This window comes from Miniopterus natalensis, chromosome 2 (genome assembly GCF_054644295.1).
Source record: "Miniopterus natalensis isolate mMinNat1 chromosome 2, mMinNat1.hap1, whole genome shotgun sequence".
NCBI lineage: Eukaryota > Metazoa > Chordata > Mammalia > Chiroptera > Miniopteridae > Miniopterus > Miniopterus natalensis.
Window position 1 is genome coordinate 122,471,787 of NC_142082.1, and position 17,466 is coordinate 122,489,252.

Genomic DNA, 17,466 nt, shown 5'->3' on the forward strand with positions numbered 1-17,466 from the left:
AGCATTCACAGTAACTAAGCTGTAGAAGCAATCCAAGTGTCCATAGACAGATGAATATATAAGGAAATTGTTGCATATACATACAATGAAATACTATTCAGCCTCACAAAGGAAGGAATTCTGACCCATGCTAGAACCTGGATGAACCTTGAGGACATTATGCCAACTAAAATAAGCCAGTCACAAAAAGACAAGATGATACGATTCTACTTACATGAGGTAATCAGAGAAGTCAAAATCATACCGACAGGAAGTAGAATGTGGTTGCACAACAGTGTGAATATACTTAATGCCAGTGAACTGTATGTGTAAAAATGGTCAAAATGATAAATGTTATGTTATACATATTTGCCTACAGTGGAAAAAAAAAAATCCTTCAAGGAGTTTACATATAATGAGAAAGAAAAAATGAACAAATAAACAAAGCACACGATATGCCAAATGGTGGAAGAGTTCCAGAGAAAAACAAAGCAGGGAAGAAAGAAAGAGAAGGCTGGGGGTGGTCACAGCAATCAGGGAAGACTTCACTGAGGAGGTGATATTTGAGCCAATACCTTGTGTCAGAGAGGGCTAGCTGTCCACAAACATTCATGGGTTCCCTTATTAGAGTAGAATTGTTGCTGAGGTGACCTCTGAGCCAGGGCTACATTACCCAGCCCCTCTTGTGTGTAGACATAGCCACATAACAGCTTGTCACCAGTGGAAGTGGAGATGTGCTTTATCTTACTTCTAAGCCAGGGTTTTCGTGAATCCAATATGGCTCTTCCACTCTCTTTCCCTTTCTGCCAACTGAAATATATTCCAAGAGAAATATAATGGGAGCCATGTATGTTATTTTAATGAACAAAATAAAATGAGGAACGAAATAGGCCCAGAGGCATGGAAGCATGGCACAGACTGACAGATCTCAGAGGGAAGGGGAGCAGGCAGAGATTAACCAAAGAACTGAGAGGCATATATGCATAATCCATGGCCACAGACAATAGAGTGGTGAAGGCTGGGGTGGGGGAGGAACTGGGTGGAACAGGGCAATGGGGGAAAAGTGGGGTATATCTGTAATAAAGATAAATTTAATAAAGATAAATAAATTTAAAAAATAAGTAAATAAATAAATTTCCCAGTAGTCACATGATAACATTAACTATAATATTATTAGTATAAGTATATTACTATTAATATAAATGTGAATCATTAATATAAATAAAAGGTAATGGGTGAACTTCATTTTTAACAAATGCATTTTTAACCCAATATTTCCAAAAACTATTTCAACATGTATTCAATATAAAAAATATTGAGATACTTTATACTTTTTTTTTTCAAAGACCAACATACATTGTACACTTACAGCACATTTCAAGTATTATACCACTTTTCAACTACTCAGTAGCCACATGTGGCACCACATAGAACAGCACAGGTCCAGACTACGGTAGAGCCATAAGGTTAACAGAGGTGAGTCCCTGAATCTCCATTAACCAGGCACATCCGCATGTTATTATTACATGAGAGAAAAATAAACTTTTTTGTGTCAATCTTCCAAAATTGAGGTCTATTTGTTGCAGAAACTGACTCTTTAAAGAGCTGTATTAAAAACAAAAAACTACAATATACAGCATTGGCTTAGCAATCAGGTGACAGGAAGCACAAAAGAGACATTAGAAGCTGCAGCTCAGAGCCCCGTGATATGTAGCGGTAAAGCTGTTACCTGTGCATGCCTGTGACAGCACCAGAAGCTAGTGATCCTATAGCATTAGAGTAAGTATTTTGAAAGACTCACAATGTCTATAGATGCTATATTAGTTTACTAGGGCTGTCATCACAAAATGCCACAGATCGGGTAGCTTATACAACAGCAATTTATTTCCTTACAGTTCTAGAGGCTGGAAGTCTAAGATCAAGGAGCCAGCAGGGTTGGTTTCTGGCAAGACCTCTCTCCTTGGCTTTCAGATGGCCACCTTCTTGCTGTGACTTCACATGGCCTTTTCTCTGTACACAAGTACTACTGATATCTCTTCCTCTTCTTTTTTGTTTTTGTTTTTCCCCCCCATAGGACAGGGTTTAGGGCTGCCTTAATTCAGGCCTTTATCTTTTGTCACTTAGACTGTTTACAACCAGACTGAAGTGTAGAGTTTAGGGATACACACGTTGGTGATAAAACTTTAAAGATATGCAAACAAGAAATCACTATAAAAGTTGAGAGTGATTATTACCGTAGTGTGCAGAAGGGTCAAACTTGAGGTGGGTCATAAGAGCTCCTGGAAAGGCTGGAAAAATTCCTGGTGGTAGTTAAAAGGGTGTTTGTCTTGTGACAATTGTTTCTTGTAAGTTTTGAAATCAGGAAGTACGAGCCCTCCAACTTTGTACTTCTTTTTAAAGATTGTTTCCTCCCAGCCGGGCGTGGCTCAGCAGTTGAGCATCGACCTGGGATCCAGGCGATCGGGGTTCAATTCCCAGTCAGGGCACATGCCCAGGCTGTGGGCTTGATCAATGATTCTCTCATCATTGATGTTTCTATCTCTCTCTCTCCCTCTCTTTTCCTTTCTCTGAAATCAATAAGGATATATTTAAAAAATAAATAAATAAAGATTGTTTTGGCTATTCTGAGTCCCTTCCATTTTCATACAATTATTAAGATTAGTTTGTCTATTTCTGCAAAGAAACCAGTTAGGGTTTTCATAGATTGTGTTGAATCTGCAGAGCAAAATTAATTATTCTAATCCATGAACACAGAATGTCTTTCTATTTCTTTCAGTGTTTAACATTTTTAACAATGTTTTGTAGTTTTCAATGCACAAGTCTTGTACTTGCTTTGTTAAGTTTATTCCTATGTATTTTATTCTTTTTGGTGCTGTTGCCAATGGAATTATTTTAATTTCAGTTTTAGATTTTTCCTTGGTAGTGTATAGAATACAACTCATTTTTGTATCTTGATCTTGTTGTGACCTTGTTAAACTCATTCATTAGCTCGTATTATGATCCAAATGTGTGTGTCCTCTCCCTTCCCCAACTCATATGCTGAAATCCTAATGGTATTAGTAGGTGGGACTTTCAGGAAGTGCTTAAATCAAGAGGGTGGAACCCTCATGAATGAGACAGTTCCTTACAAAAGAGGCTCCAGACCTAGAAGCAAGCTGTCACCTGACCATGCTGACACCCTGATCTCGGACTTCCAGCCTCTAAAGCTGTGCCTTCCTCCTCTTATAAGGACATCTTATTTAACCTTAATTACCTCCTTAAAGGGCCTATCTCCAAATATAGTCACATTGAGGCTTAGGGCTTCCACATATGAATTTTGTGGAACACAATTCAATTCATAAAATATACAGAATGCTCCTCTCTGCACTGAACAAAGATGATAAAGAAATGTATTTAGGAAAAAACTGGCTGGTTTGCAAGCAGACATAAAAGACAACAAAGAGAATCTAGAAATCAAGGTGGATTGGGGGCCTTGCAGGTTTGGAAAGGTGACTGCTTCCACGCCCTGAGCAGTAGGAGGTAAGACCTGAAATGCTTTGAGCAAACCCACTCACTAAGTTGTTTCTGTTAAGAGGAGAGATTTTCAAGGCTGAAACACAGATTGTGGTAACTTAGCCTCTCGCCACCAAGCCTACTGCTTCAAGGGTCTTCAAGTTAGCCCATTAAATTAAGAGAGAGATGTATAAGGGCAAGAAGGGAAAGAAATAGAGTGAACTTAAGAATAATGTCTAGGAAAGAGCTTTGGGTATGGTTACTGTCACATGGAACTGACTAGAAATCAAAGGAATAATGTTTCCAAAGAACAGTGCTCTGGGTCTTAAAAAGCCTGTGACTGTAAAACATCATCTCAGGGACCTCAAATATCCACCCGCAGGAAGCAGGCTGTGAAAGCTCCAAGGAAGTCATATTCTTTACTGCTGATATCAGAGATTGCCAGGAAGGATTAATGGACAAAGTACATCCTGTAGGGCAGAACCAAGGACTGCAGAAAACAATAAATGAGCACATTCTGTCCCCTGAGCATAGTCTAATGAAGGAATCTGCTCCACCTCCAGGGCAGAGCCTCCCTAACACCTGCCCTATTGGATCCCTCATTGCTGTAGACCAGTCACTGCAATGGATCTCCCAGTCTGCCCTCTTCTAAATAAGAGTTTCTACTGCGGTTGTCTTGTTTTTGGTCCACATTTTTATGGGGTTATTTTGGAGGGAGGTGGGCATACAGTTTGTGTTTGAATTCTTAGGTCTCCAAAGTTTAAATCCAGTGTGGCCATGTGACTAGCTATTCTCTCAAGAGGATGTGAGTAGAAGCGATGTACACTGTGTGTCCACTGATTTCTCCTTCCACTAGCTAAAAGCAGATGACTCAGAGGCCTGTTTAAAGAGATTGCAGAGCCACAAATGGAAGGAGCCTGGGTCTCAGAGTTGCCACACACAGGAAAGCCACCTGCCATTCAGGAGCACCATTATCAGACTGTTACATGAGCAGAGGTAAATTTCTGTTTTGTTAAGGTACTGCAAATTTAAGGTTTCCTTGCTATAGAAGCTAACATTGCCCTAATTAATATGCTCCTGGAAAAAAGTAAAGGAGAGAGCTATGCAGTTCTCTGGACAAAAAGCATTCCAGGTAGAGGAAAGAGTAAATGCATGGCTCTCTGGCAGGAGAACAGTATGTCCAAGGATCAGCAAGGAGCCTAGCATGACCGAAGCAAAGCAAATGAGCAGGAAAGTTGAAGGTGATAAGATCACAGCTGTAAAAAGAGGCTGGATCTGAACAGCTTGTATAGGCACCTTGAACATTGTAAGGACTTTGGCTTTTACTTTGAATGAATTGGGAAGACACTGGAGTATTGGGAAAAGAAGGAGCACATGATCTGACATTTTAATGTGGATCACTGTAGCTGGTACCTAGGAACAAATTAAAGAAAAAACAGTTTGGACACTATTAAAACAATCCACGGAAAAGGAGAAAGTGGTTTAGAATTGGGAGGTTGTGGTAGAGGCAATAAGCAGTGTTTGGCATCTGGATATATCTTTGAGGTAGTGCCAAAGCTCCTTGTTTGAAATTCAGGCATATATAATATTCATGCTCTGGTTGGCTCAAGTCAGAGATCTATATGTGCATGAAGAGCAGAAATTGGCTCCTAAAGTGCTTGGTGTCCTCTCTAGAGAAAAGGACTCTACCAGTGCATAACAGTATTATTGTTTCATTACGGGTATTAATAATTAATATGTAAAAAGTAAATGAAACTAAAGTCTTATGGATGCTTTCTGAGTTACCCAGACCATAAAAACTTTACATTGAGATTTAATGCTATCAAATACATTCGTCTTCAATGCCACTGTAATACTAACCATGAGATTGCCGTTGGCCTGAGAGACAAGATTGCTTTGCATCCTTTCTAACAGCCAACTGTGACTGCTCCAAAACAGACCAAAAAATTAGGCTACCATTTTAAATAGGAAAACTATCAAGATGTCAGTTTTATAGCCATGAAATTCAGTGAAGCTTGCCTTGCAGACTGTACGGAGGTTCCTTTCTCTTAATTTCTAATTGCATATTTAACAAGAGAATCATTAGAAAATGGTGAGAGCAAAATTATTTTCTTACTACTGTGAAAATTTTAATTCATCTCTTGCAAAAGCAAGAGATCAGTTTAAACCCTATAGTTAATCATGGGGTGGGCATCCCTCGCTGTCAAAACTGTCCGCTTTCCTCTCTTTATCATGTTTCCAGTTATGCTTCAGCTGCGTTTGTAATTTTTTACTCCTTTAGAGTCACTGTAAAGAAGGTAAATCATTTACATGACTGTATTTTTCTTCAACCAGCAACTTTGTTTAGTTTATGTTAACACTAAAATGGGCTCTTGAAATTTTTAATTACTAAATAAAAATCACAAGATTACAAAAAGTTTAAGAAAAAGCAAACGCAAATTACCCCAAGTGAATACTCTAGCATGATGCCACTGTAACTGCAAGCATCAATAAAGTACTTAACCATGAGACAAGTAAAGAAATCAGTAAAACTGAAACACAAATTCCCAGAGTAAATTTCAGCAAGCTTAAGAAAATAGCAGAAGTGGCTGCATGGGAACATAATTAAACAATAAGAAATCCGGTAAAACTGCATATTAAAAACAGGAAGGAGTCAAAAGGCTAAGGTAGAATTTAACTTCATCAGCTAAAAGAAATGAAACAAAGAGGAATTCAACACACACACATGGTATTACACCAGTTTACTAAATAGTTGTAGGCCTGAGAGAAGATAAATAAATGCAACAAAATATTAGATATTTTGCAAAAAAACAAAAACAAAAAAACAATCACAGGAAATAGGAAGATATTCATACTTTACTTCCTTAAAGTATAAGATAAAATAAAGGAAGCAATGCTCTCATGGATAATGACCTACAAGTTTTAAAAATAACACTTTGCAAAAGAAACATAATTTTTTGGCACTCCTTTGGCCAAAACACAATCACTTTTGATGGGACTTTTATAACAGACATCTGGAGAGGAGAAAAGGAAAACAAAGTATGTCAATAAAATGTAGTCCAAAAGAATATGTTCCAATTTGCAGGGCCTTGTGGGTCCCTGTGCTAGATGGTATCATTCTTTACACATGTGTATAGCTGAGTATGAGAACAGAACAAGTCTATGTTCCACCGTCTTGGAAGCGGCAGTCTATTTGACAGGCGTGTTCTATCTAGAGATCTTATCCACTGGGGATTGCATTCATATCTATCCAGTCTTTGACAAGAATAATAATCCAGGAATCCCAAGCAATACTCTAAGTCGGCCACGCAAGCCTCCATTTCCACAGTTCTTTCTGAATCTCTCTCCTTGTATCAGGAGACACTTCCCCTTCCTACCACATTAGAAATGTAGGGAGACCCCCATTCAAGCCTTCCTCCTGGATGAAGGAACAATTCATTGGGGGGGGGGGGGCAGGGGTATCTCCAATCTTACCTGATTTCGCTCACATCTGCCCCACTCAATTAAGCCTGCCTTGAGTTCTCTCTTCCCAGGCCTTGTGGCTTTGGTGTCCTGTTCTCTACAGGACACTGATAAACTTATCTGAGTGTACTGAGGCCATTAGTGAATGCCAAGAAGTGGCCTGATCTTAAGGAATAGAGAGGCGACGAAAGGAGTAGAGAGTAACATCTTGAGAAATAATCCATCCAAAGGGACTAAATTTGGTCCAATTGCAATGTCTCAGCCATTGGGGGAGGGAAGGAATTATGAGTATAACATAGTGTCTGCTACCCGGACTTGGCCCCTACCCAGCCCAGGCCCCATGACCAAATGCTTAGGAAAAGGGATAAGAAGTGAAAAATAGCCACCAACAGAATGAGAATGTTCTCTGACTCCCTATTTCAGCACAGAGAGGCACTGGCCTGATATGGCTGGGGGTGGGAGGAGCACAAGCCGGGGGCCAAGGCCATCTCCCATACTCTGTGGTAGCAGCACCTTACAGAACCATTAGCAGCAAACACACCAGTCCCAGGGGCAGCAAAGGCCCAGGCCTGGCAGCAGCAGTAGCTGGCACTCTTGAGGGCAGGACACAATGGCATTTCAGAGCATCCCTGACCTTCTCAGGGCCAAAAGTTTTGTTGACAGGAGGCAGCCAAGCTCTATGGAGGTACCTGATGTCATACATCACCAGTAGGAGCAAAAAGAAACCAACATATAGCAATGGAGGCCTTGGGTGTCAAGGAAAATTAAAAGAACTTGTTTGAGAGTATGTGTGGCTGGGGACGCCTGGAATTCACTGGGTAGGCAAGGGTGTCTTTGAACAAGGCTAGAAAGTCCAGTATGCTATAGAAGGTATTACAGAGAAGCAATGTTTTATACTTAAAGGTTAATCCCATTTTCATGCCCAGGTATGGTCTGAGGAAAGATGTCTTCATGTTACATGGGTAATGTTGGTTAAATGATTACTCTCTCCAGGAACCATGTGCATTTTAACAAGGACTCCTTGTAGACAATACATTAACCTTTGTACATGAACATTTTCCCAATTGCTTAGTCAATGCCTGGGCTAATATAACTCAATTTGGGCTCAATACTCCATTTCTCTAGTCTTCCCAAGGTGGGAGGCCCTGCACAGGTGAGGTGATGTAAGCTTTTAGTCCCTGAGTCCCTAACCCCAAACTATTCTTTCCATTGCACAATGAAAATATTTTCATTTAGTCCTACAAAGAATTATCATGAATAAATGCTATTAAAATAATGCTATATGGTAGATATAAAAAGTTACATTCAGCCACTTAATTCTAAGCTTAGAAAGATGAAGGTGACAGAGGTCAGTCTTTGGCCTGATATTTTTTATTATTCTCATTATTTGTGTATGTATGTATATACATGCATGTACATATGTAATGTAATGAGTACAGATGTGTTCAGTTTCACCAAATGTGGAATTTTAAAAGTTATTTCATTTTCAAATTAAAAAGTCAGCAACATTCTTACATATCCAAACTAAGTGATTAGAAGTCAGGAGCAAACAGTTTTAAGAGGATATCCTCAGTATCCAATGAGCACTTAGAATGACAGAATTGACAGTTCTTCAGAGGTCTTCCAAATCAGCCTACTGCCAGCTGTTAGAGAAAGCTGAAACTTAGGTTAGCCAAACCTTTTGTTCCAGGTCACCCTGCAAGTTCCTAGCCAAGCTTAGTCTAGAACTATGTCTCTCTACCCCTCAAGTTAATCCCTTCCCTTCTGGGTAAGGTTCTGGAGATTAAGGAGAGAAGCTTGTCCCCATTTTCTCCAGAATCTCAGTTCTAGGACAGTGGTCAATACTCATTTTTACTGTCCCAACCACTGTGGTCCCTCCAAAAAACCACACCCAAACCTGCAGCATAAAAATGGCACCACATAAAGGGGTACCCATGACACTCTCCATCATCCCACTGTTCCAAGAAACACCCAGCCTGGCTGAAAATCCATCCTATTTGTTGTGCCCTGGAATGTTTATTACAACATAATACTTACCTTCAGTATGCACACACAAGAACACACACGCACACGTACACCAAATGTACTATCCTTTCTTTTAGTGAGAATGCAAATTACATGCTCTTTAAGGAAACAGACCTTGCTCCATAGGGCTAAAAATGAAAATGTGTCTGTAAAGATAAAGAATGAATTCCCTCTGTACTCTATGGGACAGGGAATCACAGCTTAAGCACCTCCTTTTGAACAGCTGGACATCTGATGTCATTTGAAATGGGAGCCATTACTGCCCTTTGGCATTAATCTGTTGTTGTTGTTGTTGTTGCTAAGGCCATGAGTGGGAAACAATCATGGACTCATTCTCCATCTGACATTGCTTGGGGTCAGTGATTTTTAGGCTGTATTTATGACCAATCTAAACAGAGTACAAAGTGAACGGCTAGGTTGAGCATTCTGAATTCTGCAGTTTGTTTAAAAATATATGTATCAGGGAGGGGAGGGGTGGAAAGTGGAACACCTGGTACAGAAAAGATAGTAAGGAAGATATTCCTGCTATAAAGTATATGATTTGTAGGGAAATATCTGTAGACATGCTTTAAAGAAGGCTGTCTCAAACTCCAATAGTGGGACATCCTACCAAATGACTTACCGGTACTCTTCAAAACTCCCAAGGTCACCAAAAATTAAGAAAGACTGTCACAGCCAAGAGGAAGGAGCCTAAGGAGACACGAGGACTAAATTTAATGTGGTATCTTGAATAAGGTAATGACTTTGGTTAAGAATAATATATCAATATTGGTTCATTAATTTTAACAAAAGTATTATACAAACGTAAAATGTTGATAAATAGGTGAAACTGGTTGCCAGGTGGACGTATGGGAACCCTGTCCCATCTTCTCATTTTTTCTGTAACTTTAAAACTGTTCTAAGCAATAATGTCTATTAAAACGCACTTGCACACACGCCCAAGACTGTCTCTATCACTATTCATATTTTAAGTAAGACACTAAAGTTGAAGGAAGTGAAACATTTAATACAAATCAGTAACGTTGAGGAAATTTTCTCGACTGTTTCCCAGAATGCTGGTCCTTATTGCATAGAATTCTTTAATACCGCTTTTCCTCTAACTATTAGCGATGTCCTGAAAGGCGACCACCACCCCAGAAACTTCTCCGGACTTGCAAGAAAAGAAAAAAAAACCCAAACAGCTGGCTGCGCTCCCAGGCCGGTTTCCAGGGCTGAGCGGCGTGCCATCTGCTCGCAGCAGAGCGGTAACCATGGTGCACGTGTCACACCAGCGTTAGGTGTCCGCAAAGCTGCCCCAACACGCCCGGGCAGCTTCGCCGCTGCGCGCGGGGCCGGGGCCGGGGCCGGGGGGGGGGCGGCAGCATCCAGCGCGCGTATCTCGTTTTCCAAACTCCATCTGCCTTCCCCCCGCTCCGGCTGCGCCCGCGCGCTCCCCGCGCGGCAAGTTCAGGGGACTTGAGCGGGTCTTTTGCACATAACAAAAGAGCCGTCCTCCTCGCCCCGCGCGCCCGCCCCCACCTCGGCTTCCCGCGGCCGCCCGGGCCCGCGTCCTCCGCGGGAATTGGCTCCCGCGCCCAGGGTTTCCAGGTGCCCGGAAGGGGGGCGGGCCGAGGCGGCAACAATTGGGCGGGTGAGGGCGAAACGCGCGGCCAGGAGCGCCAAGACCCGGAGGGCAGAGAGCCCGGGCCGTGCTGCCGCGTGATTGGCCGGAGCCGCTCCGCCGGCCGCCGCTGATTGGTCGATTCTCAAATTCGGTCTCTAGGCGCCAGAGGAGGTGTTTTAGCGGGGACCGCGATCCTGGGCTGCAGTCGCCGTGGGCGAGTCGGGACGCCGGCGCCGTGCGGATGCCGCGGGGTCCGGGACATCGCGGGGCGTTCGGAACCGGGGTCTGCGCACCTGGCTTTCCCCGCCCGATGTCGCCGCCCGGCTGCTGATCGCCTGGCCCCACTGATCCTGCGCGGGCGAGAGGCCGTAGAGGTCCCAGTAGGGAAGGGAAACCTCCTTCGCAAAGCCGGAGTAAGTAGCGCCGGCGGGCGGGCGGGAATTGGGGGGAAAGGGAACCCCCCCCGCCCCGGCCGCCACCCCTCCCCTCCCCTCCCCTCCCCTCCCCCGCTGAAGGCGAATAGAGGAATTTATGCCGCCGGACCAGGTGCGCGTGGGGTGTCCTGGCTCCAGCCCATCCGCTGGCCGGGCAGCAGAGGGGACCTGCCTTTCCTCACTGCTTGGGGGGCTACACTGGAAAAGTTTATCCTTGGGCTCTGTTTGGGAGCCTGGAAAGGGGCTGCGCTACGAGCAGAAGGGTCTCGGTCTAGCGATCAGGTTTCCTTCCCCCGATTCAAACCTCCTTAAAGCCGAATTCCTCGCAGTTCTTTGCGCCAAAATTAACTGACCTTAGGAGACTCTGTACTTTCTAACAGATTTGCCCTACACCTTCTGACTGGGTAACTTTACTTTGTTCTGTTGCTCTTCATAAAAAATTACTATTTTTGTCGATTTTTTTTCTTCCCAAGTTTTCCCTAATTGGTGTTTGTGTTCGTTCGTTTTAGAGAGCTGGAGGTGGCTACGCTCCTAGAAATTCCCAGGATGAGTTTAGGGAAGGGAAGGTCATGTTCACGAGCGAAAAATAGATATTTTTGTTGGAGGAGAAAGCATCTAATTGTAAAATCATTTCTAATGTAATTGTGCATTACAGATGGAAGTAAATTGTTTAACACTAAAAGACCTGATCAGCCCCAGGCAGCCCAGACTAGATTTTGCAATTGAAGATGGGGAAAATGCACAAAAGGTAAGTGCACTAAGGTCTAACATATTTAGGATGGTGATGTCTAATTCAGTTAAGTGTTTCAATATGCCACTTGTTTTTGTCTTATAAAACCTAATGAATATGATGAACATTATAGAAATATACTTTTTTTAAATGGAGGCATCCAAACCATTAATAATTGAGTTTCTCAGTCATTGTGCTGTGGAAAGGGGCTAGGTTAGATGCAGTGTTGGAAACAATTTATATGAATCAAAGTTATGCTGGACACCTCAGTCAAAAGTTTGTAGTAGTCGTAGCTACCAAAACTGGAATTAGCTAATGCTGTGTAGGGACGTTAAGCCTCAGTACCCAGGAAAATAGACCCTTTGCTATAAATGCTGGATTACTAAAGTACTGTGAAATATTCTTCATACCCATTAATCAGCTCTTACAGGCTGTCCCATTACAGTACTACTGCTAGTCTGGTTTTGCACTGAGTCATTACTCCTCTTTTGCAACCCTATAATTTGTAAGACCATGGTGGTGTCTTCAAGAAACATTACCAAGTAAACTGGCCATAGCAATATCTAAACTATCACTGTACCCACGTCAACACAGTTATACTCACCGAGTGCCCTCCTGAAACACTGAAATAGCTTGTTAGTATCAAACATGTAAACAATTTTAGACAAAGGCAAATAGATATAATAAACCTGGATGTAGAAACTTCGAATATAAACCTGAGCATAGCAACTTCCTTGGGCATTGAAATTCTCTAGGATCCTAGTCTAAATTTTAGATTTAGCATCAGCAATAAAACTGCCTGGTTGCAAAGAACCTATTATGTGACCCTTTGAAGAATATTTGACAACCATTAATTTTGGATAGGTGTGAAATTGTATGCTTTCCTGTGTAGGGTCCCCCCCCCCTTTGCATTCGATTTACCTCTGTTAGGAAAAGAAGTATACCAAAGCATTCTTGTTTTAAAGAGGACTTTTTAAAAAATTACCTAAGCTATATGAGGGTGAAAATGCTCAGACTTTAGGAGTTTCAGAGCAAAATTTTGTTATGTTTTATAATTTGGATGGGATAGCCTTTAAAATACATATATACATTTATATAAAGCCTAAGTCAGTGTCCACTTTTTCCATTCTGGGTCAGTGACTTCTTATCAAGTGCCTTCAACTTCTACTCTAGTTAGCATCAGTAAGTACTATGTCCAGATGAGCTTTTACATTCTAATGGATATGGGGAAAAACTCAAGTGACTCCAGAGAGATTGGGAAAGTGGTTACAATGTTTGAAATGGAATATCTGAGCAGGAATTATTTCACCTCTCAGAGAGAAAGCAAAGGATAGAACAGAGTGCTTCTGCCTAGGTACTTGGGACTTTGTCTCTCTTATCCTGTTGCTGTGAAAGGATTTCTAAGGATAGTGAGAACATGGGATTTGGAGTCAGATCTGGGTTTGAGTTTCTGCACTGCCATTCATTAGCTATGTCACCTTGAACAGATATATTTATTTAGTCTTTCAACAAATATATCAAAGGTGCTAGGGGACAGAGGTTTAATAAGTCTCCTAACTTCTCCTAACCTGTTTCTTTTATAAATTGCAACTAATAAATAGCACCTCCCCCTTTGGCTTTTTGTTGAGCACTCAGCAACACATACTGTTCACACTATACTCAAACTGACAGCCCAAGACAAATATGATTCGGGCCCTGCCCTCCGTAACCTGAGAGACTTTCAGGAACTCAGATGTAAAACTAACCAACTGTATTATGATTTGATAAGTGCTGTAATATGAGTGAGAACAAAGTGGCCCCCACGGAACAAAGGAGGAAGAAATAAATTCATGGGGAGTCTAGGGAGAGTTGGAAGGCTTCAGATGAGCTAACATTAGAGTTGAAGATGTTCAGCCTACAAGAAAAGAGTGAATGAGAGGGACGTTTTAGGGAGGAGAAACAACACAAGGTGTGGACATTTAAGAAATGTTCAAGAGATTCAGCATGGCCACAAACTCACGGTGCTGAGTTGTTTCTTCTTAAAACCCTCTGAGGGATGTTTGCTTGCTACAGTGTCCTATGCATCAGTTGGCATATAGAGCACTTAATCTTTCTGGACTGGTCAAGAACTCTTACAAGTTCTGTATTATACATGCATTTTCTTACTACCATGGAGAAACTTAAAACATAAAGGAGTTTCAACTTGATTACCCAAATTTACTGTGCCCAGTTGTGGGATTATAAACAACTCTCCTAAGTTTACGGTGCATTTAGGCATGACAAAAGTAGAAAATGGATGATTTGGGACAAAGAGGTGAGCAATGAGGACTGAGCTGTTGGGAAGGCTTCGTGAGGAGGTCACACTGAGCTAGGGCTTGAAGAAATGAAGGTTAGACTTAGGCAAGTAGAGAAGAACTAGTAAAGAAGTAGAAATAAGGCTCTGGCTGGTTAGCTCAGTTGGTTAGAGTGTTGTCCTGATATGCCAAGGTTGCCGGTTTGATCATCAGTCAGGGCACATACAAGAAGCAACCAATGAAAACATAAATAAGTGAAATAACAAATTGGTGTTTCTCTCTCTCTCTCTCTCTGTCTCTCCTTCCCCCTTCCTCCCCCTTCCTCCCTCCCTCTCTCTCAAATCAATTTTTAAAAATAGTAGAAGTGAGTGGTATATTTGGGGACAATGTCTAGACTTAGTGGTCACTGGTTTTTTCTGGTCACTCATCTCTTTTGAGAGTGGTTAAGAAAGAATGTCAGTTGAATTTGAAATATATATCTGTACCTGTGTAATCACAGGTAAATAAATATGTGCAGAAGGCAGCTGGTTGCCTCACTTTGGAATTCATGGAAGGTGCTAGCCAAACACAAACTTGAAAATTATCATTATACCAGTTGGTTTTAAAACCGTGTACATGAGAGTGGTGATCTACCCCAGAGAGAGCAAGTTGAGAAGAGTGTTGGGCTGAGGTTTGTAAGAGTGGAAAAAGAGGAACCAATGAAGGAGACTGAGAGGGAACAGAGAAGTAGGAAGAGAACCAACAGAGAAAGACTGCTATCTCAGAAGGACTGACGGTTTTACAGAGCAAAGAACAGTCAGTAGTCTTAACCACTGCAGTGAGGTCAAATGAGGTATTCTGCCGTTGCTTTCGCACCTGGAAGGTGACCTCGGTGAGAAGCAGTGGATCGGAACACACTGATAATTCGAGGAACCCCTGGGATATGGGCATGGGAAAGCCCTCAGTGTGGATTACTCATTCCAGAAAGTATGCTCTGATGGGAAGGAGAGTCGTTAGTCACTAGCTGGGGAAACTTCCCAACAGGTAGTTTTTGCAGTGAGCCTTAAACAATAGGTAAAGTTTCAACAGGCAAGGCTTAGCCGATGGTGTTAAAGACATGATGGTGTGAGGAACAGCCCAGGCCTGGCTCAGCGGTTGAGCATCGACCTAGGATCCAGGAGATCACGGTTCAATTCCTGGTCAGGGGCATGAAGGAGGTAGCCGATCGATGATGACTCTTTCATCATTGATGTTTCTATCACTCTTTCTCTCTCCCTCTCCCTTCCTCTCTCTGAAATCAATAAAGATATATTAAAAAAGAAAAGAAAAGCAAGTGGACTTTTGGGGCAAAATGTAGAGTTTGCGTGAGATGAAACTGGAAAAGAGGTTGGCATGACATTACCAAAGGCCTTGACAAGGCTGATTACTATATTATTTGAGATAACATGATCAAAACTGTATCTGAAACAGAAGCAAGACCAAAACCAAAATCTTTTAACTACCAACCCTTTTCCAAGGCAACATATGGCATGGTTTTAATTCGGGTGTAATGAATGATGAACATTAGTAAAGCACTTCACAGATTACAGAATACTTTCACCTTCATTATCTAATCTGATCTCATCCTCACAGTAATTCTGGCAGGTAAGCCAGTGTGTATTACCTCCGTTTACATATGAAAACTAGAGAAACCTGTGTCATGGGTTATTTCTCCAGGCTATGTCTAAGGGAGGAAGTGATTTCCAGGGTGTTATAGCTTGAATTTCCTGACAAGCAGTTGTGACATGGAGCTTAGTGTGCAGGAGGTTTATAGGGAGTATTCTAGGAATTGGTGCCTGGAAAAGGGAAGGCAGCAGAGATGGGCAGAGGAAGAGGCAGATCTGCAGCACAGTTTCAGTGGAAGTCTGAGTTTAGCCTATGGGGAGTTCCAGGATAACCCCTCAGGGTGGTCCTGAGTCAGGCAAGGGGGCCAGGCTTTTACATATCAGGGCTCCGGGGAGGGGCAGGACCCCAGGTGAGTCAGCCCACTTGGCCAAGACATTCCAGGTAAGGGCTTCCTGTTGGCATGACTTCCAGCAGTTGGAATGAATCATTCATTCCTGAAGAGGTCTGGTTGCATCCCAGTTTCCACCACATAGCTGGGCAACCTTGCTGGCAAGCCTTGGAGAGAGAGACTTTAGCCTGAGTTCCTTATTTTATGGAACAGGAATCATGGTCCCAGACAGAACGAACAGTTTGTTCAGGATCAAAAAGATAGAGAGTTGAGACAAAAACCTGGTTTCCAAATTCTTGTTTCAATCGCCTTTTCACTGCCTTACACAGTGTGAGGATTGCAGGATAAACAGCTGGATGGAGCAGGGTCGACCAGATAGCAGTTGACTTTCTACCCACCTGAGACCTTGTAAAACAATTTGCTAGACATTTTTTCCTTTTGATATGGAGGTGTGATGCAATCACAGCATATCAGGTAACCTAACTCTCCTCCTACCTTAAGTACAGATGGTCCTGACTTAAGTTCAGCTTACAAGTATTCGACGTTACAATGGTGTGAAAGCAGTACGCATTTGGTAGAAACCATACTTGGAATTTTGAATTTAGCTCTCTTCCTGGGCTAGTGATATGCTGTAGGATACTCTGTGGTGATGCGGGTCAGCGGCAGCGAGCCGCAGCTCCCAGTCAGCCACGTGGTCGCAGGGTAAACAACCCACACTCGACAGTGTGCTGTGTTGCCAGTGTTTCTGGATACTGCGTTTTGTTTTTCCCATCCCATCATGTCTACAAAACACCCGCCTGGGTCTCCTGCTTCTGGTGAGAAGAAGAGGAAGTCAGTTACAGGTGCTCCTCGACTTACGATGGGGTTCCATCCCTGCAGTGTAGGCATTAAGGGCACAGTTAAAGTGGGGTAGGCTAAGCTATGATTGTCGGTAGGTTAGGTATAGTAAATGCTTTTTCAACTTACCATATTTTCAACTCGCGATTGGTTTATCAGGACATAACTTCATAGGTCGAGGTGCATCTGTATTACTTAAACTGTAGTGAAAATATATCAAAGTGTTGGAGGGAGTGATCTCTCTGAATTGCTCCTCGGTAGGGAGAAAGGAGGAGGCGCGCCTTGTTCCTTGACTCCAGGTGCCATGGACGGTAGAGAGGGAGGGAGAATCTCCGTCTGCCTCAGCAGGCCTGGGCCACGCCCTTTGCTGTAGGGATACCTTTTTGAATATCTAGATAATCAAGGCACAGTGTTCTCCATGCACCTGTACTGGGCAAGGCATTGTGCCAAAAACTGTGAGGAATGAGACATGCGGAACTTACTCCCTGACCTCCAGAAGTGCACAGTCCCGTGAATGAGACAAGACATATACCCGGGAAGTTAAATATATTAGCTCTGAGTGTCAGCATGAATGGTAATAAAGAATGGGAAAGAGAGGAGAAGATAATAGCTAAGTTTTATTGCATGCTCACTATGTGCCAGGAACTATTCGCATAACC

General features: G+C 42.5%; 1 protein-coding gene across 1 annotated transcript in view; it reads left to right on the forward strand.

The window, feature by feature from the left end:
- The first annotated feature begins 10,765 nt into the window (after window positions 1–10,765).
- The window catches only part of E2F7 (E2F transcription factor 7), a 36,292-nt gene continuing 29,591 nt past the window's right edge, over window positions 10,766–17,466 (forward strand). The window contains exons 1-2 of the mRNA XM_087814525.1: window positions 10,766–10,974; window positions 11,651–11,743. Of these exons, the coding sequence (XP_087670651.1) occupies window positions 11,651–11,743 (93 nt within the window). The 5' untranslated portion in view covers window positions 10,766–10,974. The remainder of the gene's footprint in view (window positions 10,975–11,650; window positions 11,744–17,466) is intronic.